We start from the raw sequence: 26,243 nt of genomic DNA on the forward strand, positions 1-26,243 counted from the left end.
CCTAAATGTCAAGATTTAGGCATCCCCGACTGTGTTATCAAAACGAAAGATGGACGTCCATCTTGTTTCGATAATATGGGTTACCCCCACCCCTCCATCGGGACGTTTTGCGAGGACGTCCTCAGCAAAACTTGGGCGTCCCTTTCAATTATGCCCCTCCACATCTCCCCTTAAAACTACTTTTTCTGCCTTCCACAAGAGGGCTGATGAATCCGCATGAGCCGCATTACACTTGCAAATGTTTCCATTTCTTATGTAAAATATTCCCAAAATGTTGATCTATACTAAGATAAGAGGGGAAATGCCAAGTTGTTCCATGGCTACCCATGCCCATCGCCAAGTCCACCCAAATCAGAGTGCGGTCTGTCACCATGGTGGGACCTATCTCTGCTTTATTCACCAATGCAAAAGTGAGGTAGAAAGCAAATATAATCAATACGCAAGAGAGTGCCATGCGCTTTCGAGACATGAGTGTAATCTCTCTCACTTGGATGTAACAGTCTCAACGCATCCCATATCCCCAATCAATATGAGCGTGCTCTCTTTCAAAAATAAGGTAGACCCCTGTCTGTTGAAGATATGCCCAGACGAGTTCCTGTTGAACAGTCCAGCTGCGGTCCATGACTTTAAAGTCACCCATCATCATCAAAGGAATGGTAGGGGTCTAAAGCCCCATATGGACTAATTTTTGAAAGAAAGCACACTCATATTGATTGGGGCCATATACCACTAAAAGATAAAAATTAGAGTTGGGCAGGGTGATGCTCAACACAGATATCACCCAAATTCGTACTGTAATTCAGAATCAATACCACACATCAAAGACTTGAACTATATTGCAACTCCCACCCTGCGATTAGGTGTGGAGGAAAAATATACCCCCCCCCCCCCCAACCCCAGGCAAGTTTCTTATGCTCTGCTTGATTAGCTTGGTCTCCTGCAAGCATGCAATATCCGCATTATAGCGATTGAGCTGTGCCAAGATTTATTTCTTTCACTGGTGAGGGTTATGCCTGACCATTCCAAGAGACCACCCTCACTGACGTACCTGGTCTACTACTACTACTAGCTACTACTAACTAATATTTCTAAAGCGCTACTAGGGTTACGCAGCGCTGTACAATTAAACATAGAAGACAGTCCCTGCTCAAAGAGCTTACAATCTAAAAGACAAGAGAACAATCTAAAGACAAGTGAACAATCTAGAGGACGAGTGACCAGTTAATCTGATAGGGTGGATAGATTGGGGCATTCTATATTTCTCGAGCGGTAAGGCGCCGAAGGCAGCATTGAAGAGGTGAGTTTTAAGCAGAGATTTGAAGATGGGTAGGGAGGGGTCATGGGCGTATGGGTAAAGGAAGATTGTTCCAGCATAGGGTGAGGCAAGGGCAGAATGATTGGAGCCTGGAGTTGGCAGTGGTGGAGAAGGGTACTGAGAGAAGGGCTTGTCCTGTGAGCGGAGGTTACGGGCGGGAACATAGGGGGAGATGAGGGTGGAGAGGTAGTGAGGAGCCGCAGATCGAGTGCATTTGTAGGTAAGGAGGAGGAGCTTGAATTGTATGCGATATCTGATCGGAAGCCAATGAGTGATTTGAGGAGAGGGGGTGATATGAGTATATCGGTTTTTGGCGGAATATAAGACGTGCAGCAGCGTTCTGAACAGATTGAAGGGGGGATAGATGGCTGAGTGGGAGGCCGGTGAGGAGTAAGTTGCAGTAATCAGGCGAGAGGTAGTGAGAGCGTGGACGAGAGTTCTGGTGGTGTGCTCAGAGAGGAGAGGGCGAATTTTGCTGATGTTGAAGAGGAAGAAGCGACAGGTCTTGGCAGTCTGTTGGATATGCGCAGAGAAGGAGAGGGAGGAGTCGAAGATGACTCCGAGGTTGCGGGCAGATGGGACGGGGAGGATGAGGGTGTTATCAACTGAGATAGAGAGTGGAGGAAGAGGAGAAGTGGGTTTAGGAGGAAAGACGAGGAGCTCGGTCTTGGACATGTTCAGCTTCAGTGGCGGTTGGGACATCCATGCCGCAATGTCGGATAAACAGGCCGATACCTTGGCCTGGGTCTCTGCGGTGATGTCAGGTGTGGAGAGGTACAGCTGGGTGTCATCAGCATAAAGATGATACTGAAAACCATGAGACGAGATCAGCGAGCCCAGGGAAGAGGTGTAGATTGAGAAGAGAAGGGGTCCAAGGACAGATCCCTGGGGAACTCCAAAAGATAGTGGGATGGGAGTGGAGGAAGATCCATGGGAGTGTACCCTGAAGGTGCGGTGGGAGAGATAAGAGGAGAACCAGAAGAGGACAGGGCCTTGGAACCAAAAGAGGAGAGCGTGGCAAGAAGTAAATCATGATTGACAGTGTCAAACGCGGCGGAAAGATCGAGGAGGATGAGGATGGAGTAGTGACCTCTGGATTTGGCCAGGAGCAGGTCGTTGCAAACTTTAGAGAGTGCCGTTTCTGTCGAGTGCAGAGGGTGAAAACCGGATTGAAGTGGATCGAGGATGGCATGAGAGGAGAGAAAATCAAGGCAGCGGCTGTGAACGGCGCGCTCAAGTATTTTGGAGAGGAAGGGTAAAAGAGAGATGGGGCGGTAGTTGGAGGGGCAGGTAGGGTCAAGTGAAGGTTTTTTGAGGAGAGGTTTGACAACGGCGTGCTTGAAGGTGTCAGGGACAGTTGCAGTGGAGAGAGAGAGGTTGAGGATGCGACAGATGGAGGGGGTGACAGTATGGGAGATGGTGTTGAGTAGGTTGGTGGGGATGGGATCAGAGGAACAGGTGGTGCATTTCGAGGAGGAAAGAAGGCGGGAAGTTTCATCCTCGGTGATCTCAGGAAAAGAGGAGAAAGAGACCTGGGTAGGTTGGTTGAGGGAGAGGGTTAAAGGGTGAAGAGGAGGTGGTGGCTTGGTCGTGAACTCAAGGTTGATCTTTTGCACTTTGTCTACCTGTCATATATCTCCATCTGGGTGGAAGAAGGTCATCTGCCACATATTAAGAGCTCCCAAGATGCCCAGCACCACCCCCAGAGCTTAGTCCCATCCATCACATATACAGTTCCCATTTAATAGCGCTGAGCCATATACACACACATAAAAAAAAACCCAAAAGAACCACACAATCCCCCCTCCCCATCCCAATGATTCCCTCTCAATCCGCTCTGACAGTGCTATCACACCCAAATGTTAGATGTGAGACAGCTGATCACTCTACTAACTTCCAAGATATGAAATGAGAACAATAATTACAACAAGGAATCTAATAAGAAAAACTGTAATCCAAACTTTGCTGATACTTAACAAATACACATTTCTGTTTAAAAAAAAAAAAAAAGCACACTTTACATACTTGCTAACCTTGCTCTTTAGGAGCTGTCCTGGAGAACATATGTTTCACATTTCCCAATAGAATGTTTCCAGAGTCTTCACTATTATTTGATAAGCCTCCAAGATTCTGCAAGGCTCCAAAATACTAATATTATATTTCCAATCTGTCCTAATAAGCTTCAAGATGTAGATGGTGACTTTCCCACTATATTCTTGATATGATCTCAGGCCGCTTCATACTTATCATATGTACTCTATACATCCTGGTGAAACACTTTAAAGACAGCTGGATAGATGAACTGGAAGCGGATCTTGTACTCTGACAGCATTGCACCTAAGGGATAAAAGGCTTTGCGTTTCTCCTGTAGTGCCTCTGAGTAATCTTGGAACAAGCAAACTGGGGTTCCATCATAAGTCAGAGAGTCTTGGTGGAGCTTATAGTGTCTCATCTGCTTTGTGTAAGTAATTATGAAATTTGGTTATTATTATTCTGGGTCTACTGTCTCCCGCCTTTTTCTTCCCAGGCGGTGGGCCTCTTCCAAACGCACCGGGCCCACACTCTCGCGCAGGTGCAAATTTTCTGTCAGCCAGATTCCAACTCTGCGAGTAGAGTCGCTTCCGCCACAGACTCAGTTCTTAAATTTCTTGGTAAATTATTATAGCCTACACTCCCTTTTTCAACTCAACAGTTTACTTCATTTAATACCCTTTGCTTGAAAATTTCTAACTGGGGAGGTGTACCTGGGGTTGTCCAGGTGGAATGTGGACTCAACAATGTTCTATCGTCAGGCACTGATTTATCAAAATAATACATCTTTAACCATAATGCCCTACAAAATCTTTCCAGATCTAATCTGAATTGTAACATATCAAATCATGTTGAGGGAACAAATGATAGCCCCAGTGATAACAGGTGGACTTCATCATCTGTCAAACATCTATTAGATAAATTAATTACCACTTGTTCTGGGGGTTCCTTGTTCTCATCCTGCCCCTTGATCTCAATGTTCCCCTGGCACCTCCTCTTCTTCCCCTTTGTTGACTTCTTGTGTTTAAAAAAAACAGAAACTAGATTCACTGTCAGGAAGTGTAGGTTATTACTTCTCAAATAATTTTCAAGAGATTCAACTTTTCTGCTCATATTCACACATCTTTTATCAAAGTAGTTTGAATTTCCTGGACCTTTTCAAGTTCTTTCTCCTGTGTCTCTATTTTCTCAGATAATTTTTTCATGCTAGAATCAGCTATTTCCAATTTCTCTTTCAAAAGTTTGTGTTTGTTTCTCCAAATCCTGAATCTGGGGACTCAAAGCCTTACCTAGATTTACAATTAAGGCCCATAAGTTATCAAGGGTGACTTCAGACGGTCTAAAAAAAAGTAGGAAAAATGGAGTCTGTACCTTCTGAGCAGATAAAAAAAGGAGCGTTCAAATCGCCAACTGTCGCCAATAAATCTCCCGCAGGAATAGATGATCCATGAGCAATTACCTGGGAGTTCAGAGAACCTGAAGTCCCAAGGTCCTCCGTAGGATGTATCTGAGCCTCAAGTCATTCCAACCCTGCTGCACTTCCTGGCTGCAGAGAGGAAGATGCCGACAACAGAGAGCTGGCACTCTGTGGCTGCGGGGGAGGTGCTCTATGGTCGGGGCTTAGAGTAACATCCAGCACAAGCGTCACTCTGGGGTCTCAATTCACCCTAGGAGTCGCGAGCATGCCACCTTCCGACCTATTCAGCACCGGAGCTATGCACAAATGAATCCATAGAACCTGCCACCTGAACAGGAGGGCCAGCTAGAGGCAACCATGGCAGCCGACCTTCCCTGCACTTCGGCATCTCCTAGGAATAAAGACAGGTAAGAGGCAGAGTCATCACTCACAACAGGTCAAACCGCCATCTTGGATTCACCATTATCCAAAACTTCTTAATTTTCAGTTCTTCAAAATGCAATGTCCATTTATTTTATTTTTTTTCACACAATTTTTCATGCAGATAAACAGGCATACTTATCTTTTTCTGATGAACCCAACAGGGTCCCATTTCACCTGCAACTTTTCCGGGATTCCTCAGGGGAATAAATATGCAACAACTTCATCAATTTTCAGTCAACTTTTCTTTCTTCATTAGCACATGTTACAACAAATTAGCACATGGGCACTTACCGACACATATTTTGTAGGCAGTAAGGGTTCACGTTCTAATTAGTTAGATGGTGTGCTAACTGATCTCTCTGCCCCCCACATGCCCCTTCTGCCATAAAATTAAAGCATTTTTTACTGCACTGATTTCAGACTTACTGCAGGACCTCACACGGTAATCCCTTTTAAGTTGTATAAGCGCGCACTAGCGCTTACTGCAGCTTCGTAAAAGGATCCTTGGATGAGGTTTGCAAAACATATGTGTTTAAACATAAATTGCTAATTTTCTCCAACTTCAGAATGTGTGAGAACATAATTTGAAAAATAAAACAGCTTTCTGTTGCTTTGAGAAAAATTAAACACAAAAATTATCCTGTATGTTTTATTCAAGAGAAACAAGGCACAGTATTCACTTCACTCTGTTAATTACTTTACATTTCCATTACTAAGGGATCCCTTTACCAAGCTGCGGGGAAAAGTGGGCCTTGGTGTGCCCTTATGCAGGATTTTCTTGCAGTCAGAAAATGCCCGATTTTCTATTTCTCAATTAATGACAATGCACTAATGTTGCCATTAACTTGTGGTCATTAACAAAAATTAGCATGCGAACACTTACTGCCACCCATTTTGTAGGAGGTAAGGGCTCACGCTAATCCTGCATTAATGAGTTAGTGCGCAGTAATGTAGATGCACTGATTAGCATACAAACATCCACTCTCCTCCTCTCCTCAACATGCCCTTCCATAGAAAAATTAAAAAATTCTTTGCAAGTGTTTGAGGTTTGGACGTGCAAATGTCAAATGTACCATGGGATGCCTGAGTGTTTCCCAAGGTAAAGGGGAGAAAGAGAATGGGACTTGATATACCACCTTTCTATGGTTTTTGCAACTACATTCAAAGTGGTTTACATAGTATATACAGGTACTTATTTGTAACCTGGGGCAATGGAGGGTTAAGTGACTTGCCCAGAGTCACAAGGAGCTGCAGTGGGAATTGAATCCAGTTTCCCAGGATCAAAGTCCGCTGCATTAACCACTAGGCTACTCCTTCACTCCCTTTTAAGCTGTGTTAGCCACATTTTAGTGCCTAATGCAGTTTACTAAAAGGGCCCCTAAATCAGTTTATTTTTGTTTTGTGTCAACACCTCCAACATGATCATGATTGTATTACATTATTAACTAATAATAAAAAACAACATTTAATACTGTCTGGAAATGCATTAAATTATAGGTATCAACCACAGTGAATATGCTAAGTGTTTAAGCAAATGCACATCAAGAACTCATTTGACAACATTAGGAGCCCCATTAAGAGACAATACACACTTTCTGACAAACAAAAGGCTCCATACAAAACTAAAAGATCCCTCCCTCAGAACAGGAGCACATTCCTTCCTTCCTTCCTCCCCCCACCCCCTCCAAACCTAACCTACGAGCCTTGGTGATCCAGTGACGTAGTTGGGGTAGGAGCGATCCCCAGTAACTCCTGCCCATGCCATCTCCACTGTAAAACTGGCTAATGTGACCTATAGCAGGGCTTGTAAGGTAGGCCCAAGAGAGGTATGGAAAGGGGCTACTCATGTTTGGGGGACAGGCTGGGCCGGAATGATCAGTTTTGGCTTTGGCTGTGAATTTCAGCCGCAGATTCTATTTTGGCTGGGGGAAAAAAAAAATTTCAGTTACCCTCTACCTGGATGGATTGAAAATCTGACATGCAACACACTAAACACAAAAGTTATATACCTGTGTGTTGGGTGGAGAGGTGAAGATACAGACACACATACACAGTAATCTCAGCCTTCTTCCTGTTGGAAACTAGTTGGTCAACACAAAGCCACAGGAGTCGACATTTTACAAAATGCCGGCCACCATAATAGAAAAAAAAATCCAGATATTCAGTGCTGGTATCTGGATAGGGTGGTTGGTGCCAGTGCTATCTAGATAGCAGTGATATTGAGTCTGCTAACCAGAACAGTTTTTTCTGTTCTCCCAACGTTATCTGGATAGTTACCTTGTTAGTGGATTGAATATTATAGGTATTGGTCCCCGACCTGTGGAACAAACTACTGCACAGCCTAAGAGCGATTAAATCTACTATATATTTAGGAAATGTGTGAAATCCTATCTAGTTGAACATTATTTGTCTAATAGATAAGCAATCTATAAGTAGTTTCCGATGATTATGCTGTTATCTCTTGGGATTATGGCCCAAATTTATTTTTGTGATCTGTCATGGTTTAAGCGGAATAGAAACAATCATGTTAGGTTAGATTTGATGTTAGAATATTGCTGCTAACTGGATAATGTCTGGCTTCACCCCCATACTGCTCCGACACTGTAATGATATTCAGTGGCACTATCTGCATAATGCCACTAAATATCCCAGTCAGTGACACTATATAATCTGTATCATCATTGCAATAGTGGCCACTGTCACACTGACAAAAAATTATTTCTGTTTCCAAGGCGAACTCCTTCAACTGGCTGTATCATGCCACTGAATAACCTGGTTAACAGCACTTATCTAGGTAGCAAATATTGGCCCATAGGCACAAAAGAAACTGCTTATATAAAGCAACTCTATCACCCTCTGATGGCCAAGGAAAGCAGATTTAGATTTATTTTAGGTGCTTAAGCAACCTCTTCTTGGAACCTGCCATTAGTATATGGCTAAAAATACTTGTAAAGGGATTGCTCAAAAGACAGGATTATATGTTGGCTGGCTCTCAGTTTGCATATCAAAATTAAGCTGATTGATTCTAGACACCCTAAGAAGAAGATTGCATTATACTACTGGACAAAAGGCTAACACTGTTTTCTGCTGGGATTATCTCTCAAGAGGGATAAACTTGGGTAGAAGTTATTCCATTATTATTAAAGAAGGCAGAGGTGAAAGGGATTATTTGTGTTGCTTGTTGAAGTCTTCCCTGCTTTAGGTATAGTTCGCAGAGTTAGTGGCTTCCTCAGGACAGTGAAGCTGCAACTTGTTCTATGAAGCTGGCCAGATTGATGTCACGCTCTGAGAGGCCCCCACAATCATGTGTACTTAAAGTTATATGAACCTAAAGAAAAAAAACAGACAATTGTTACTCATTCAATTAGGCTTTTGGGAATAGTAAGAAATATTCAAATTCTGAAATTTAGCATAGCAAAGTGTTTCCCAAACTTTTATCCAATAGGACCCCCTTTTTAACACAAACGTTCTCCTGACCCCCAGCTGATTATCAAAAATCAAAATTGCAGCCAGGTCTGTGCTGCTGCTGCTACTACTAAAACTCCAGGGGTGTGAGCAGATAGGGGTGGTGGTGGTGGATGCTCTGCAGTGCTGAAGCCTGTAGCAGCAGGATTTGTGAGGGAATGAAACACCAGTGCCACAGACAGTATGGTTAAACTGAGTGAGCTACATATTTGGCCACAGTCAGGGCTCTGCTATGTGCACAAGAGAACACAGCCAAAACGGATGACACAAACGTGAAACTTGCAGTCAAGTCCATGTGTCTGCTTCTATGATTGTTCTGCAGCTGTGCCTCAGTAACTACCATAAAAGAAAAAAAAAACAACAACTTACAACCATGTACACCTGAGAGGACATTACAGTGTCCTGTTACCATTTGTAACTGGACAGTTAAAAAGTTAAGAGAATCCATTTACTAAATTGAAAGTGGGGTTGTAGGTAAAAGAGAGGGATAAAATAAAAGGAGAGATTATATTAGGTCTAACATCAATTTGTTATAATGAAGATGCTTCCCTGGGGATGGAATATTTGAGATTTGGAGAGTGGAGGCAAAGAGGCTTAACTAAGTTAGGAGAGAGGCTTGGGCTAAAGGTTAATGTCAAAAGCTTTGAGAAGCCAAAGGAAAAATCTGAACTCAGTCAAAGAGGTTATATATAATTATAGGCAAATTTGCCACTGGATAAAGACACATGCACTACGAAAAAGAGTGGAGGTGAATGAGACACAGTTAGAAATCTTGGCGAGGAAAAATAAATGTGGCAGAGGCCTAATGTCAGGACTGCTTGAGGTCTTAAGGGAGGGATATGGTAGTAGGGGTAAACATTGAAATTTTGGGAGAGAGTATGGGGTAGAAGAAATGGAGGGGGGGTTTCAGGTGACAGGGAATGCGAGTGTTTCTCCAAACTTCATCATATAAAATATTACATAGAATGTTTATGATCCCAGACAAATTTTTAAAAAGTGGAAAACAGGGGAGACAAAAGAATATTGGAGAAATTGTGGGCAGGAGGGTACCTGTATCTGGTGGGAATGTCCAGGGGAAGTCAATTGGATTCTTGTCAGATAGTTTAATAGTTTAAGAAATCTTGATATACCATTTTCATATCCATGAAAGTGGACCCAATTGTTATTTTATAAGGTGCTCAGTTTTGCCACTCTAGAACAACCCCTCTGAAGGTGGTATACATGTGTTTTTTGTAGATAAACCAGACCAGTGTTTCAAACCATGTACTTTGAAATAGTTGGTACTGTCCATGGTGTACCTACGATTGGCAACTACAACTTAGATAATCTTGGACAAATGATCAGCCACACATATTTGCAATGTAAAATGTTCCTAAACTAGTTAGCTATAGCCATGCTTAGGGCTAGATTTACTAAAATTTGTTATTGCATTACCATGTGCTAACACCTATTAAAGTGTGTTATTTAATGCAGGTTCCAATTCCGCTAAAATGGAAAATATAGATCAAAATTTCTAAACAACATAAAACTGTGATAATGTTAGTTGAAGTGCAGAGCTCTGCTTCTTAACTTATCTATATAGAACACTTTGGGGTTTCTATGCACAATTTGCATCACCCAATGCAAAAGGATGTTTTGCGCAAAAGCTAATGGTGCACAGACACTTGTGCTGACTTCAGCGTATAGCTTATTTAAATCCCAATGAGGTGGATCACAAATCAACATACACAATAAAAGAAACAGTAAAATAAGGACAAGCACAGAATTCTACAATATTAGCTACTAGTAGAAAAGGCCTGTTTCAGGCACAAATGAAATGGGCGCTAGCAAGGTTTTCCTCCACCCCCCCCCCCCAGTTCCAGACCCCTCCATCACTCCCCCCCCCACCAGTTCCAGACCCCCCTCCCTCCATCCGAATTACAGACCCCTCCCTCTCTCCACGTTCCAGACCTCACCTCCCTCCCTCCGATTTGCAGATCCCACCTCCCTCGGAGTTCCTGACCCCTGGACCCCCCCGTCACGACCCTCTCGAGCCCCCCTTCCCACTGCCAAACTTCCCCAGCCGCTGTCACGTACCTGTGCTGGCGGGAAACCCCAACCCCTGCCAGCCGAAGTCTCGGCCGCGCGGCGTGGAGGAATGACGTGATCAAGTTTGAATCAGTTTGTGCTCGTGCGTCTGACGCCTGACGCACACACACAAACAGATTCCAACTTGATCACGTCCCCTGGGTTTTCGGCGTAATGCGTCGTAACATCAGCTGGGGCTTCAGAGCCCAAAGTTATGGACACAGGCAGCCAGGCTCAGAACGTTGGAGGTGAGTATTATTATATAGGATTAGGTATTAGCTATTAAACCCGGATGCGCAGAAGTGCACACAAAACCGGAAGGCTGATTGCAGGGTTTCCTAATGCCAATTCTGAGGAGGAATAAAAAAAGTTAGCTCATTCTGTGGCTGGCTTTAATGGGGATTTCATTCCTGTGTCATCTTCCTTCTGCAAGCAAGAAGGATCCCCATGTTTTTTCTTAATTTGTTGAAGTCCATGAATGAAAAGAAAACCATCAGAGAATAAAGAGGTGAGAGAAGGTGCTGCACTTATGAATGATAAAGCAGGGCAGTGCAGTGTCAAAGAGTATATGAGAGATGGATGTACAAAAAATTGCTCTTTGTTGTCTCCCCTGCAGTGGCTGCAGCACAGTGGGTGGGTCGGGGGCATCATACAAGGCTCGTTTCCAGCTTAGGAAACTTTTGTGATAAAGCACTGGACTGCATATTTATGTGAAGAATAGCAGTCCAGCACATGCACATATCATGAATGTGATATACTGACTTTCTGTGGTACAACCAAAGCAGTTTACAGTTATGAGATAAAGGTACTTTCTCTGTTTCTAGTGGGTTCACAATCTAAGTTTTGTACCTGTGGCAACAAAGGGTTAAGGGGCCCTTTTACAAAAGGGTTGCCGCGTGGCAACTCAGAACCACCACCAGGCCAATGCAGCCGCCGGTGGTAGTTCCGGCTCACATACGTGCCATTTCCAGAGTGCTGGAAAATATTTTTGAAATATTTACCGCAGTGCTAACCCGGCAGTAATCAGGCAGTGCTGCTGGGTTACTGCGGGAGCCCTTACCACCACCTCAATGAGTGGCGATAAGTGCTCCCCACCACATGGCCAAGCAGTAAGAGTAATCTTACCACGTGGCCATTTTTTGGGGGGGAGGGGGGGAAGGGGCTACCGCAGGATCCTTTCTACCACAGCTTGGTAAAAGGACCCCTGAGTGATTTACCTAGGAAAACAAGGATCTGCAGTGGGAATCAAACCCAGTTCCCCAGTTTCTCACGCACTGCACTAACTGTTAGGCTATTGATGATCATTTTTTTGTGCATAAAAATATAGCTGCTGCTTGCAAAGCACCATGTGTGCATACTTCTGGTGTGCTTTCCCATATTTGCCTACATCTTTTGCAGACGACTTATTTCCAAACCAGTTGGTTACTGCATTGGGGTGCAAAACCTTTTCTTTATGCTTATATTAGGAAACTATATGCTGAGCTTCAGTGCACATCTCTAATGCAAGGTTTTCTACATCGACTTTGCCTTACCTTGTTGTAAACATTGAACCATTCAGGGTGGTGATCCAGCTTTTCAGCCTGTAAAGCCACTCTGGTCATAAATCCAAAAGCCTTCAAACCATAGAGAAGTCATGTCACAAACCTGGCATTATACTTGATTCATGAGATACTGAAGAGTCTTTTGAATAGAAAGGGTAAGGCAGCTAATCTATGACATTGTTTTAGAAGCCTTTTTCATAATTTGCATGTGGAAATCTAGCATTTACATATGTAAAGGACATCCATGTGCAAATGGTGACTTTAAAAAGGGCCCAAAAATACATATGTATAGCCATAATATACAGAAACAACTCTTCAGAATGCCCTTAATACCCTAGATGTGAGTGAAATGGGTCGAACTAAGGACGCCTTTCTTTTTCGACATGGACGTTTCCTTCCCTTTGTTAATTGCTGTTGGTCGTCCTGATTTTGGGCCTTTCCTAGTCCCGCCCAAAACACTCCCCCTAGTTATTGGCAGTGTCAGATGTCCAAATCCTGCTTTTGCAAAATTGGGATTTGGATGTTTTACATCCATTTCAGCATTTTAGAACATCCATATGCTTCAAAAATAAGCAACATAGTAAATGTTGGCACAGTCCATCCCGTGTGCCCAACATGGTGGCCAGAGTTGAATCTGGCATTCTGCACTTCTTCATGATTTTTAACACTGGCATACTTTAATGTCTTTCTCTCCCTGACAATTTTTGGGGCAAAATAAATCACATAACGGTTGTATATTTTTTATTATTTACTCACACCTTTTTCAGTAGTAGCTCAAGGTGAGTTAATTCAGGTACATTAGGTATTTCCTTGTCCCTGGAGGACTCACAATCTAATTTTGATCTGATTGTGTACCTGAGGCAACCAAGGGTTAAGTGACTTGCCCAAGATCACAAGAAGTAGTAGCAGGATTTGAACCAAGAACCCCTGGATATTAAGCCCAATGCTGTAACTACTAGGCCACTCCTCTATACACTTGTAAGCTGTCAATCTTCCTCTGTTGATTTTTCACACATGATTTGCAAACTGGCTACTTGCCACTGTATGTGCTGGCAAATACACATGCAGCTCAAGTACCCCCCTTTTGAATTTAAGTCCATGCAACATAATTCTACATCTGAAATGAAATGATAGCAAGAAAATTAAGATACTAGTACTCCCCTACCCCATCCTACTGGCTGCTGAGTAAGAAGCAAACACTATGTTCAGTAAAAAGCATTTTGAAAAATGAAAAGACAATGAAAGGATACCCTTAGTTCTATGTGAGCGCAATTAAAATACTGAAAATAAGTGAAATATGAAGTTCCGTTCCCCCCCTCCCATTTTCTTTCACATCCTGTAATTTGATGAACATTAAAAACTCCACAAGCTCCCTCCCTGCCTTTTAACCAGGCACGTGCCAGCCTGCTGTTGAGTTAAAGGAGTTCATACTGTACCCGATTAAAATCCTTGAAGTCGAATTCCTTGTAAATTCCGTCCCTCCCTTCAATCTCATTCCATCCCACAGCCCTCAGGTTAGGCAGCAGCTGGTCTCTTTCTTCTGGGCTCAGCCGGTGTGGTTTCCCTGCCTGTATCAAATGAAACAACAGAAACAGAAAGATAGGATTGATTTGATGATGAAGCAAGGACATAGTTTGCCCAAGGTACCTTGATTTTCACCTTCAGTATTCCTCGATATCAGAAAATTGTTTTCTCTACACAGTTCTGCTGATGCAATTCACAAAGAATCTGTAACATTTTCTATCCAGCATTACCAGTACATCCTAATTCTAATTTGCGGTTCCCATAATTTATTGCATTTATTTATTGGGATTTAATATTAAGCACAGAATTTTCTTGTGGTTCTAATGGGAAAGCATTTAAAATAGCAGAAACTATTTTCTGTTTCAGTAAAACAAAACACCTCAATTTAATTATTTCAGATATTGTTATACTTCATAACTGCAACATTATAAGTAGAGGAGTGTGGTAGCCGTGTTAGTCCGGTAGGACAGCACTTCACAGAACCAGGACAGTGTACCAGTGATTTCACAGTGAGAATACTGAAAGGTAACTTTAAAACCATACAAGAACGTAAGACCTTTGAAGTCAGAATGATTGAATATTTTAACACCCAACAGAAAGGACTTAACAAGGATCTGGGGTTCCTAACCCATTATAAACCATAAAGCTGTATGTCTCTGTTGATCACCCCACCCCTCACCTATCCACACCCATCCTGTGAGAATATCAATGATATGCTTTGATGTCCCCATGCATACCTCCGACCCACCCCCATCCTCCCACCCTGTCAGACTGTCATAGTAATGCTTGAATGTTTTCACTTATATACACTGTCAGCTAGCACATTTGCTTATTTCCAATCTGACGAAGAAGGGCAACCTTCGAAAGCTAATCAAGAAATGTATTAAGTTATGTCCAATAAAAAAGGTATCATCTTATTTTCTTTTCCATGTTTTATTTTGTTTGATTTCTATTGATAACTGCAACATGTAATCTCACTCTACTCTCTCTCCCCCCCTCCCCAACAAACTACCATTTGAGCTGCAATTATCCCCTCAATCTAAAATCAAAGCATGTATGATTAAGGGGTCACATATGGGCTCATTTTTGAAAGAGAAGGACGTCCATCTTTCGACATAAATTGGAAGATGGACATCCTTCTCCCAGGGTCATCCAAATCGGTATAATCAAAAGCTGATTTTGGACGTCCCCAACTGTTTTCCATCGCAGGGACGGCCAAAGTTCACGGGGGCGTGTCGGAGGCGTAGCGAAGGCGGGACTTGGGCATGCCTAACACTTGGGCGTCCTCAACCCATAATTGAAAGAAACAAAGATGTCCCTGATGAACACTTGGACGACTTTACCTGGTCGTGTTTTTCTTACAACCAAGACACAAAAAGGTGCCTGAAATGACCAGATGACCACCAGAAAGAATCGGGGATGACCTCCCCTTACTCCTCCAGTGGTCACTAACCCCCTCCCACCCTCAAAAAATATCTTTCAAAATATTGATTGCCAGCCTCAGATGTCATACTCAGGTCCATCACAGCAGTATGCAGGTCCTTGGAGCAGTTTTAGTGGGTGCAGTGCACTTCAGGCAGGCGGACCCAGGCCCATACCCCCCTACCTGTTACGTTTGTGGAGGAAACAGCGAGCCCTCCAAAACCCACCACAAACCCACTGTACCCACATCTAGGTGCCCCCCTTCACCCGCAATGGCTATGGTAGTGGTGTACAGTTGTGGGTAGTGGGTTTGGGGGGGCAGGGTTGGGGGGCTCAGCACACAAGGTAAGGGAGCTATGTACCTGGGAGCAATTTATGAAATCCACTGCAGTGCCCCCTAGGGTGCCTGGTTGGTGTCCTGGCTTGTCAGGGGGACCAGTACACTAGAAATGCTGGCTCCTCCCATGACCGAATGGCTTGCATTTGGTGGTTTCTGAGATGGACGTCCTTGGTTTCAAAAATCGCTGAAAATCAGAAACGTCCATGTCTAGGGACAACCATCTCTAAGGACAACCAAATTTCAGGATTTGGACATCCCTGACCTTATTATCAAAAGATGGACGTCCATCTTGTTTTGAAAATACGGGTTTCCCTGCCCCTGGATAGGGGACGTTTTGTGAGGACATCCAAATCAAAACAAGGACGTCCCTTTCGAAAATGCCCCTCTAAGTGTCCTACTAGATACTTGCAGGGGTAATACTTGCCCTGACCTCTGCATGAAGATATCCAAGTCTAGAATTTTTCACTTGGATTTACTGTAAGGAGAACAAGGGGATGAGCTAGGTGAGTTGCAAAATGTATACAGGGCAGTGTTTTTGGAGGGAAACAAATTGTTCTTTTTTTTTCTCTTTCTGCCAGTTTCCAAGTCTAGAATTTTCCACCTGGATTTACTGTAAGGAGATGAGCTAGGTGAGTTGCAAAAGGTAATCAGGGCAGTGTTTTTGGAGGGAAACAAATCTATCTTTTTTTTCTCTTTCTGCCAAGTTGTCAGCTGGGACGCAGAGCTCCAGTCACAGTGTCAGTGAGGGTTGGGTACTGAATTAGGCCCACACCAAAGAGAAGAGTATTGGATGCTGCCATAGAGGGAAGTAGGAGTCTGTGAAAGAGGTGTTGCTGTTGGTGTCAACTACCAAGGAAAGGTCAGTGCCTGTGAGAGAACTGCCCCTTTGGTGGCTGAGAAAAAGCAGGATAAGGCTGAGCCAAGTGACCTGGTAAAGAATCCTCAATCCAAGTTAGGGTGGTTGAAAGTGAGCAAGGTGTGAACTACATCGATGAAACTGTGCTGAAAGTGGACAACTTTATTGTACTGCTGCTACTCTGTGACTATTATCTTTTATTTGTGAATTTGTACTTTTGTTTTTCAGACTGCTGGCTGGTGTGTACTCCCCTGAGCCCCTCTATACTGTTGCTGATTGCTCCACCCCCGGCACAAACGTCATCATTCACTGCCCCGTTAATGTTTAATAAGAAGGCCTTTTACTAAACTGTGGTAGCATTTTTGGGATGTGCTAATGATTACATATGCTAAATGCTAGAGATGCCCATATTCCTATGGGCATCTCTAGCATTTAGCATGTGCTAAAAATGCTACCACGGCTTAGTAAGAGACCCCTACATTTCATCCTGCCTGCAGAGCAGCGTCCATCTATCTGTCAGTGCACCTAAGTACTGCAAATGAACCTTGACCTATCTGGAGTGAACTAAAGCCCACAGACAGTCCATCCAGCTTTTTGTTTCCTTTGACCCAAAAAGGTTGGGGACAGTCATTGTTAAACACACTTTACCCAGTTGGCTAGCAGACTGCATTTCCTTCATTTATGCCCAGGCTGTGCTGAAGGTGCATCAGTAACCTGCTTGAGATCAGCATCCATTGAGGAGATTTGCAGAGCTGCAACATAGTCTTCAGTCACACATTCACATGCCACTACTGCCTGGAGCAGAATACCCGACATGATTGCCAGTTTGGACAGACAGTTCTGCAAAATTTGTTTGGGATCTAAAATCCATCTCCACCTTCCTAGGTCCGTTCTTTTCTGTTCCAGGCTGCACCATCACAAAAGGACTGCTTTGTTGTTAGAATAATTGGATATGGTTGGCCTTGCCGTTGTGAATCCCTACTGACCGTTGTTTGTTGTTTTCACTGATCTTACATTTTCAAAATTATTTGAAGGAAGTTCATCAAGCTAGGGATTCTCATTTGTGAGAAAACTATGGCCTGCTTGTCCTCGGATAAAGTAAAGTTATTCACCTGTAGCAGGTGTTCTCAGAGGACATCAGGTCAAGGATTCTCGCAATCACTCCTACCTTCCCTAGGAGTTGCATCCTTTTTGCTTTTTGATCCAACTGCAGGTCCTGAGCAACTCGGGCAGGTGGCAAGGCACTCTCACGCATGCGTGGTACAGGCCTACCAATGGTTCTTTAAGATTCTGGGAATGCTGGGTAGCATCCGCACCGGGGCTCCTCTGGGGGATGCCGCCCACTTGTGAGAATCCTTGGATCCTTTGGAGAACATCTTCTACAGGTGAGTTAACTTTGCGTTATAAGCAATTGCTTCTGTTATCTATTTGGAAATCTGGGCCTGAATGCTGTTTAGTACATAAGGTATAAGTGCCTGACCAATATAGGCATGGTGCCAGCTTACTTGATAGGGTTTTGTTTTATATTTTATATATATGCATTGAAATGATCTGTTTTGAACTGTGAAATTATCGGAATATAAGATTTAATAAAAGAAATAAGAGATTTTAACCACAGTAAATACCTTTACTGTGAAATGAAGATGTCACCATATATTAGGGCCCTCGATTCCAAGACTAATATGGAAAGCAGGACCAAAACGCTTGGAAGAAAGATGAGGCAACAAAACATAGGAATCCTGCTTTTTAACAACTTATCGCTATCACCTATAATTTTTTTTAATTTCTGATATAGTTTCTCACCATGTGGCTGCTCTGACAGCCCTTTTTTTTTTCTTTAAATATAGCCCTGTAGGTTAGAAGACCTGTTTTTTTTATTTTTATTTTAATGCATTAAAGCTAGATGATTCAGATTAAACACAGCAGTTGTGCAGCTGGTCACTGCCTTTCCCTTCATAGAAGCCTCACTGATAACTGGATGATAAGCTCATTCTAGGTATCTTGGCAACAGGATAAGCGATTGACTAGCAAGTACGTCAGAGACTGATGCAATATCTTGCTGTCTAGCCACACAAAAAACAAACAAGGACTTCAGAGCAGTTTTCTTTTTTATAGAGGGGACCTTTTACAGAGGGGCAGCAAGCCCAATGCAGGCTTACCGCTCACTCTTTCAGGACCACCAACGGCCCGAGGCCGCCGGCGGTAGTTCTGTCCTGAGCACGCACCATTTCTGGGGGAAAAAAGAAAACCCCCAGAAATGGCTTGCACTGCCGGTGGTAATCAGGCATCGCTGTGCACTGCCCGGTTACTGTCGGGTTAGCGCAAGAGCCCTTATCGCCACCTCAGTGGGTGGAAGGGCTCCCCATTGCATAGCCAAGTGCTAAGAGTTCTTTTACCACATGGCCATGTGTGCTGGGAGCTTTCTTTCCCGCTGTGGTAAAAAGGGCCCTGGCGCATGAGAAAAACAGCCCCTGATGCCTGCACAGGCCCTTTTTCCCGCAGCTTGATAAAAGGGCCCTAGAGTGCTGAAAACATGCAGTACATGTCAAAAAAGACAAAATAACAGTTGATAAGTTTTCTGCACTAAAGGACTGGTTGTTTTGATTCATAAAGCATTTCATAAGAGGGATCTTATAAAAAGTTCAAAGTGCATAATTAGTCTATGCCTATTTTATAAAGGCAATAAAAAAAATCCAACATTGAGGAGAATTACAGTTATGAAACCTGAAGATATTTTTTTTCTAATAGACCAATCTTATTGGAAGTATTTCCATGCCAACAGTAGCCTCAAGATTTTAATCATCAGCTCACAGAATCAAAAACCTTTTTATTACATTAAGATACCCTTTTACTAAGCTGCATTAGGTACTAACGCATGCCTAATACAACAAATAACGGAGTACCATGTGATGCAATTAAGTGTCCTGTTGAACATTGAAATCTGCGTGTGCTAAAAAAAATTTTATAACTCGAGTGGGCGTGTCGCGGGCAGAGAATGGGTGTTCCTATGCTAACCAGTTAGCACATCTACATTACTGCATGCTTACTGGTTAGCACACAGATACTGCATGAGCCCATACAACTTACAAAATAGGTGGCAGTAAGTTTCCTATGACAGCATTATGCTTACTTGAATTAGTTTTTCATTTGTCTTTATTTGAAATTTCATAAATAAAAATTTTTAAAACATCTTGTCAAAAAGGGCAGGGTTAGGTGAGGCGGAGATAGGAAGCAGGGGGCCCCACTGAACTGGTCTGTACAGGGCCCTGCAATTGCTAAGACTGATCCTGCCTTCTTGTGCTGGATTGATGTGCATGCAGGGAGGGAGCCGGGGGGAGGTGGTGGTGCCTGGAAAAAATCTGGATGAAGTGGTGTATGCCATGGGGGGGGGGGGGGGGGGAGCTGTGGTCTGTGCCAAAGGAGTGGGGAGGGCTGGGAGTGGAGAAAAATGGATGGGGTTCGTGTATGTGTGTGCGTCATAGGTGGGGGGGGGGGGGAAGAAAAGTTGGATAGAGAGAATGTGTGTGTGTCTGTCTGCCTCGTAGGTGGGCGGGGGGACTGAGGAAAGGTGGATGGTGTGTGTGTGTCATGGGTGGAGGCTGGAAAAACATTGATAGTGTGTGTGTTTTGTCATGGGGCTTGGGGGTGGAGAAAGGAAGATGGTATGTGTCTTGTGTGTCATGGGGCTTGGGGGTGGACAGGAGAGGGGGAATATACCTTAGTGTGGACAAGGGGGGGGGTATTGTAGGAGTCAGGGGGACAGCATAAGGACAGTGAAGGCTGAGGGATGGGGAGAAAAAAAACTCCAGAAGGCTCTCTCCCTATCCTATCTCCACAACTATCACTGTATCTTTCCCCCCACCATATCCCCCATGACTAGCCTTCAGCTTGCTGTTCTTACCCCCATGGCACATTTACCCCTTTACTCTGCCCCCAATCCCCCATGACACTTTCACCCCCTTTTCTTTGCCTCCAGTTCCCCCATGGCACATGATTCACCCCCAATCCCCCAATGCACACTCACCTTTGCTCTGGCCCCTTCTCACTCTGCAGCATGGTACTGTTCAAATTCACATGCTATACTTCAGACTCTCCTGAGCAGGCTAGAAATCATGTACTACATCACCTCATCACATCTGCATACTATACAAGAATTTACAGAATACATTTCCTTATTTCCCCACCCTGTGTGCACCCACTCCCGCTCAACAAAATACAGTGATACAGCTCACAGAAAATCAGGGTAGTTCACCCCAACTGTTTGGTGTTTAAATATTTAGCCTTCCTTTTTCAGTTCCTTCTTAAAAAGATTTTGGCTTCCACAACTACTGTAGTTCAAATGTATTAGTTGCAAAGATCACCTTTGTAACAACTTTTTTTTTCCCCTGAAGCCCTAATATGTTCACAGTTTTTTCTCATGTGTATTGGGGAGGGAGGAGTATAAGAGAGGATAGGCAACAATAACTAGCCCACTGAAGTTAATCGGATAATTTGGCTTCCGAGTCCTCTGTTTTAGCTTTGGCAAGTTCTTCATGTATGTCTCTCATCACGAGGATCCGAGTTAACATGCTGGTCAAAGTCCCATCATAAACTGTCCCGCCTTATCCTCGTTTCATTTCCTTTTACACAAGGATAATTTATCTGATTCTATCTATGGCTTTTGATAAGGAGGAAGCACAAGCATGTTGTCTTGGTGTTGTACTTCAGAGTTTTGGTACGCCGCATGGCAAAGGAAAGCTTCTGATGTTCACCAACTTTCTTTAGCAGGTGGTGAAGAAACGAAGTGTGTTCAGTAGGACAATAGGTGAATAGGTTTACATTCCTAGAGGTGTTCTTCTTCAATCCTTGAGAACATGATAGCGTTAGAAAGTACTGTTGAATGCTAGTTTTTCAGCAGTTTTGTGAGCTCTATCATAAACCTGGACTAGGGTTCTGTGAAAATATTATCTATTCTACCATTCTCAAACATGAGCAGTTGATTTCCAAGGCACAGCTAGAGGATACTGTCAGGATCATATTTTTCTCCATTTGGTCTCCACACTCTCTTTTCCACTCCCTCACTGAGCTCCCCTAGCAAGGAGGAAGTAAACCGCAGCACAGCGGTTGAATCCAAGCCTGCATAGGAGGAAAAGTGACTCGCTGTGCTGCGGTTCACTTCCTCTGCTTCTTGCCATGTGGGCTTTGTGCTGGAGGGGAAGAGAGAGTGAGCTGAACCAGTGCTGTTTTTGCAGCTCAAAAGGAGCTGCTTGCTGCCTTGTGGTAGTCCAGCAAAACCTATGCGCCAGGCCCAATTTTTCAGTCACCATGGTGACCCGGTGCTTGGGGTTTGTTGAGCCCTGGTCTATCAAATTTCCTCAGGAATAATTCATAAGGGATTTTGTCAAATGAATTTGAAAATCCAGATACACAATATCAACCAGCTCATCTTTATCCCCATGTTTATTCACCCCTTCAAAGAAATGGTCGATTGGTGAGGCAACATTTTCCTTGACTAAATCCATGTTGGCTTTGTCTCATTAATTCATGCCTAAGTATATGCTCAATAAGTTTGCTTTTTTATAATAGTCTCTACTATTTTGGCCGGCACCGATATCTATAATTTCCCAGATCACCTCTTCCAGTTTTACAGAGATTTGTTTCAGTTTCTTTGACTCTTCAGTATTGAATACCAAGTCAGAGATGGATATAAATTGGAAGTGAAGAAGACAAGAAGAGAGAGAAGTAGTGGTAGTTAGACTGGAGATCTTGTAATGAAAGTTAAGAAATTACAGAGGAAAGAAGAAACTGGAGACTGGGACAAACATGACTGAAAAAAAACAAACAAACCCAAAAGAACCAGACAACAAAGGTAGAAAGAAGTATTTTATTCTTAATAAAATGAATGGAAAATATCAGTTTTATGGTAAATTTATACTGCTTTCTTATATTTTGCAGAGTGCAGGGTGCCGTTTCTCTTTCTCTAGTGCTACACTGCCTGCAGTGTGGGTTCTTGGGGTTTAAATTTAAGTTTTGTCTATATATTCATATTTTAACTTTGTGTTCACTTTTTCTATACTTAGCAAGGGTCTATTTGTGTTCAGTCTTTGTGACCAAGGCCAGGTACTCTGTTTGCATGGAGTTTCTAGTTAAACATCTCTAATAATTCAGTTTGTTCAGTTTCCTAATAGGCATATTGATGTTTTAGGTCTGATTGCAATATTTACTGTGTTGCGTTTTCCTAAGTAGGGTCTTTGTGTTACTTCTGTAAGTTACTGGTGTTATGTTAAATTAGCTCTATAGGTTCTGAGTTATTTTTGTTGGCTTTGTATTACAGGTACTTCACCGTTGGTGAGAGATTCCTCAAGGAGGAGACTTTTCTACCTTGCAGCAGCCAGGCAGTATCTGTGGGATGCAAAAACTTGTATCCTCCCTTGGACCTCGTGCTGGGAGAGCATGCATGGGAGATAGACCTCTCTTTGAGGAAGTTCTGCCAGGTGAGAAGCAGGGAGAAGGAGCATAATGAAGGGAGGGGGGGCTGCTGGAGTGCCAGAGTGCAAGAGTGCAAGGTTTGGTAACCACCTAAACCTGGGGATCATTTTCTGCTGAACCGAAGAAAACCAAGACAGCTGTTTTTGGAGAACCAAAACTGAATTTCAGTCAGGCTTTAATATTATGCAAAGAGTCCAGCTTCCTGTAGTGCTGCCCTCCTTCACTCTTCTGGGCCATCAGCAGCCTCAGAAGTTTTCCCTCTGGTACAACTTCCTGTCCCCACATAGGAGGGACACTGCAGAGGGAAAGCTTCCGGGGCCGCCGAAGGCAACGTGCTTACTTCACTGACACGGAGGCTGCCAACGGCCTGGAAGAGTGAAGAAGGGCAGTGCTGCAGGGAACAGGAAGGAAGAAAGTGCTGGTATTGGATCCCACAAATGTGTGAGAGGAAGGGGCTTTGGCGTGTGAGCTGGAGTCTGGGGCCGAACCGGTGTGACTTATGACTGCAATCCTGTTTTTTTTTCTCTACAGGGAAATGAGAACTACGTGTCCAGGCATACAGTGGGGTAAAAACCAAGGTTCAATGAACCTGGCCTAAAAACTGGAGCCAGGTGGCAACTATCTCAGCAAGTTGCTTGTTCATTTCTCATCATTTTGCTGAAATGCTGTGAAAATCTCAATCTGTCACTCTATTCAAAGCACACATTTGTTTCTATGTCTCGCTCACACACATACATTAGAGACCCAACTGATATATAACTTGACTTTCTGCCAGGTGGCAGAGCTCCAAAACTATCCAGTGTCCATGTGCTGCAAAATGTTTCTTGCGTCTGTCCCCATTCTCCCATGATGGAAGTGGAAAATAATTTCTTCCATGTGCTTTCCCTCACACATGTGTTTCACAATGGTACATGCATATGGAAGAAATCTTCAGGGTATTATTCTGGGCTTTCTAGTTTACCGAAATCCCAAACAACATAGGATAAGAAATGGTCTATCAAACCCAACTATATGTACATGTAATAATGACTTACTGTCAAAGTCCTTCAAAGAGGCCAAGAGTGAGACTGTATGAGTGGCTTATACAAAAGGTCAGATATGCTTTAATTTAGTAAACTCTGTCCCTTTACATGCACACATTCCACAAATGAAGCAAGAGCCATGGTTTAGGAAGACCACATGATCTTTTTTATCCTAAGACAGCAGTTAGTAATCTGAAGCACTCACTAAGTGAAAGTCCCTGAGACTTGCGTGCTATGAAAATGGGTTTCGAGGTGAATAATAAATAGTAAATATACTATGAGGATGGATAGAGTATAATCAGTGCCTTGGAAATCATAGAACAAGTGTACACATAGGCAGCTGAGATGTTTTATTTCTTCTGTGAATTAAGACCTAATTAATTATAAAGCAGTACTCTCAAGTTTTACTGTCCGAGTCCAAAATGCTGATGATAATGGTTTGGAGGCACCACCTAATTTCAAACTAACATTATTTCAGCATTAAGCAATGACTGGCAAGAGAAAGTGAGGTCCAAATATATTGGTTTGGTTTATAAAAGACCTGCTCCTCTCCCTCCCTCCCCCTCCCCTATTTGATATGATCTGTGAGAAATCAGACAGTTGCTGAAGGTTTCTTTTACTGCAATTTGTGTGCACAGACATTGCAAACAGCTTTTAAAATTTTGTGTCTCAGGCCTCAGGGAGAAAGAGGAAAATATTTCTGGTTTACAACTCTTACAATGATTGTAACTCTAACACACACACAAATTCACTTTAGCTATTCATTAACTAGAGGTCTAAAGGCCGTTCTCTCTCTCACTGTACTGCCTGCCTACCAGCACACACACTCAATGGCTGGAATTTGGTTTGTTTTTGTTTTTAATTTTATAGGTACCATGCCATGGAATAGCTCCATTTCACAGGCCACCCTCTCCACTAGTCAGCCCTGTCTGTTCCTTACCATGTTTGTGCTCTATCCTGGGTTTCCGCTTCTGCAGGATCCCTCGGTTACTGAGGCAGAGATGCTGTTCAGCTCGCTCTTGCTCCTAAACCCCAGCTAACATGAAGGGGGAGTGGCGGACACTTCAACACACCCACTGAAACTGCTGCTGCTGCGCCCAGCTGAGCCTGAGAGGGGGAACAATGAGCTGCCACAGCCAGACTTATCACAGCCTGAGCCTTGCCAGTTACCTAATTCGATTCCCACTGCAGCTCCTTGTGACTCTGGGCAAATCACTTAACTCTCGTTTGCCCCTGGTACAAAATAAGTACCTGAATATATGTAAACCGCTTTGAATGTAGTTACAAAAAACGCAGAAAGGCAGTATATCAAGTCCCATTTCCCCCCTTTCCCTTATCATCCATAGCCAAGGCTGGATTTGTGCATACTGTGGCCCCTAAGCTGTGACATGTAAGAGGCTCTCCCCCTCAATTAAATAGAATGTAAATAAATAAAAAAATACAACTAACAACAAATTGATAATAAAAACAATTGTGATTATTTGATATTCTAAGTAGAGAGGTGTGGTAGCCGTGTTAGTCCACTCTTAAAGGTTATCAATAGAAATCAAACAAAATAAAACATGGAAAAGAAAATAAGATGATACCTTTTTTCTCCAAGGACAAGCAGGCTGCTTGTTCTCACTGATGGGTGACGTCCACGGCAGCCCCCTCCAATCGGAAAACTTCACTAGCAAAGGCCTTTGCTAGCCCTCGCGCGCCGATGCGCACCGCGTATGTGCAGCCGTCTTCCCGCCCGAACCGGCTCGTGTTTGTCAGTCTTCTTTTGTCCGCGCTCGGGACGGTCATGTTTTGCCGCCGTTTCGTGCCCCTCAAGTTGACCTCGCGCGTCTTCGCGATTTTCGCTATAAAAAAAAAAGAAAGAGAGACCGATCTGGTCTTTACCCCTTTCCCGTGTTTCCAGCTTTTTCCCCCGCGTAAGTTTCCTTTCGCTTTCGGGACCGGCCTATTTGGCCTCGGCACGCGTTTTTTCTCCCTTAATTTTGGTGCCTTTCGTCATCATCGCGAATTTTGATTTTGCCGGCATGATTTTTCCACCCATGTCATCAAAGTCTTCCAGCGGCTTCAAGAAGTGCACCCAGTGCGCCCGGGTAATCTCGCTCACTGATAGGCACGCTTCGTGTCTTCAGTGTCTGGGGGCTGGGCACCACCCGCAAGCCTGCAGTCTTTGTGCGCTTTTGAGAAAGAGGACTCAGGTAGCGAGATTGGCCCAGTGGAACGCGTTGTTCTCGGGCTCTTCGACGACAACAGCACGGGGCGCATCGAGTGCATCGACGTCGACAGCATCGAGGTCTTCGACATCGGCATCGACTGCATTGAGGCTTCTACCTCCTGCATCGTCGGTACAGACGC

The 26,243-nt window shown here is 43.6% G+C and overlaps 1 protein-coding gene across 1 annotated transcript; it reads right to left on the minus strand.

The window, feature by feature from the left end:
- Positions 1-7,032: 7,032 nt before the first annotated feature.
- On the minus strand, positions 7,033-24,932 carry PCBD1 (pterin-4 alpha-carbinolamine dehydratase 1). The gene is made up of 4 exons (XM_030203412.1): positions 24,832-24,932; positions 13,696-13,827; positions 12,251-12,331; positions 7,033-8,514 (listed from the first exon to the last, which is right to left on the minus strand). Exons 1-4 carry the CDS (start codon positions 24,832-24,834, stop codon positions 8,416-8,418), a joined length of 315 nt encoding a protein of 104 aa, XP_030059272.1. The 5' UTR covers positions 24,835-24,932; the 3' UTR covers positions 7,033-8,415.
- Between the last annotated feature and the right edge of the window lie 1,311 nt (positions 24,933-26,243).

The sequence above is a fragment of the Microcaecilia unicolor genome, chromosome 5 (assembly GCF_901765095.1).
Source record: "Microcaecilia unicolor chromosome 5, aMicUni1.1, whole genome shotgun sequence".
Taxonomy (NCBI): Eukaryota; Metazoa; Chordata; class Amphibia; order Gymnophiona; family Siphonopidae; genus Microcaecilia; species Microcaecilia unicolor.

What these genes read in the sequence shown, in the direction of transcription:
- PCBD1 (XM_030203412.1), bottom strand. An exon ending in ACTTCAAGGATTTTAATCGG is followed by an intron (nt 12,332 to 13,695) that starts GTACAGTATGAA and finishes TATGGTTTGAAG; the next exon opens with GCTTTTGGATTTATGACCAG. An exon ending in GGTTCAATGTTTACAACAAG is followed by an intron (nt 8,515 to 12,250) that starts GTAAGGCAAAGT and finishes TTTTTTCTTTAG; the next exon opens with GTTCATATAACTTTAAGTAC.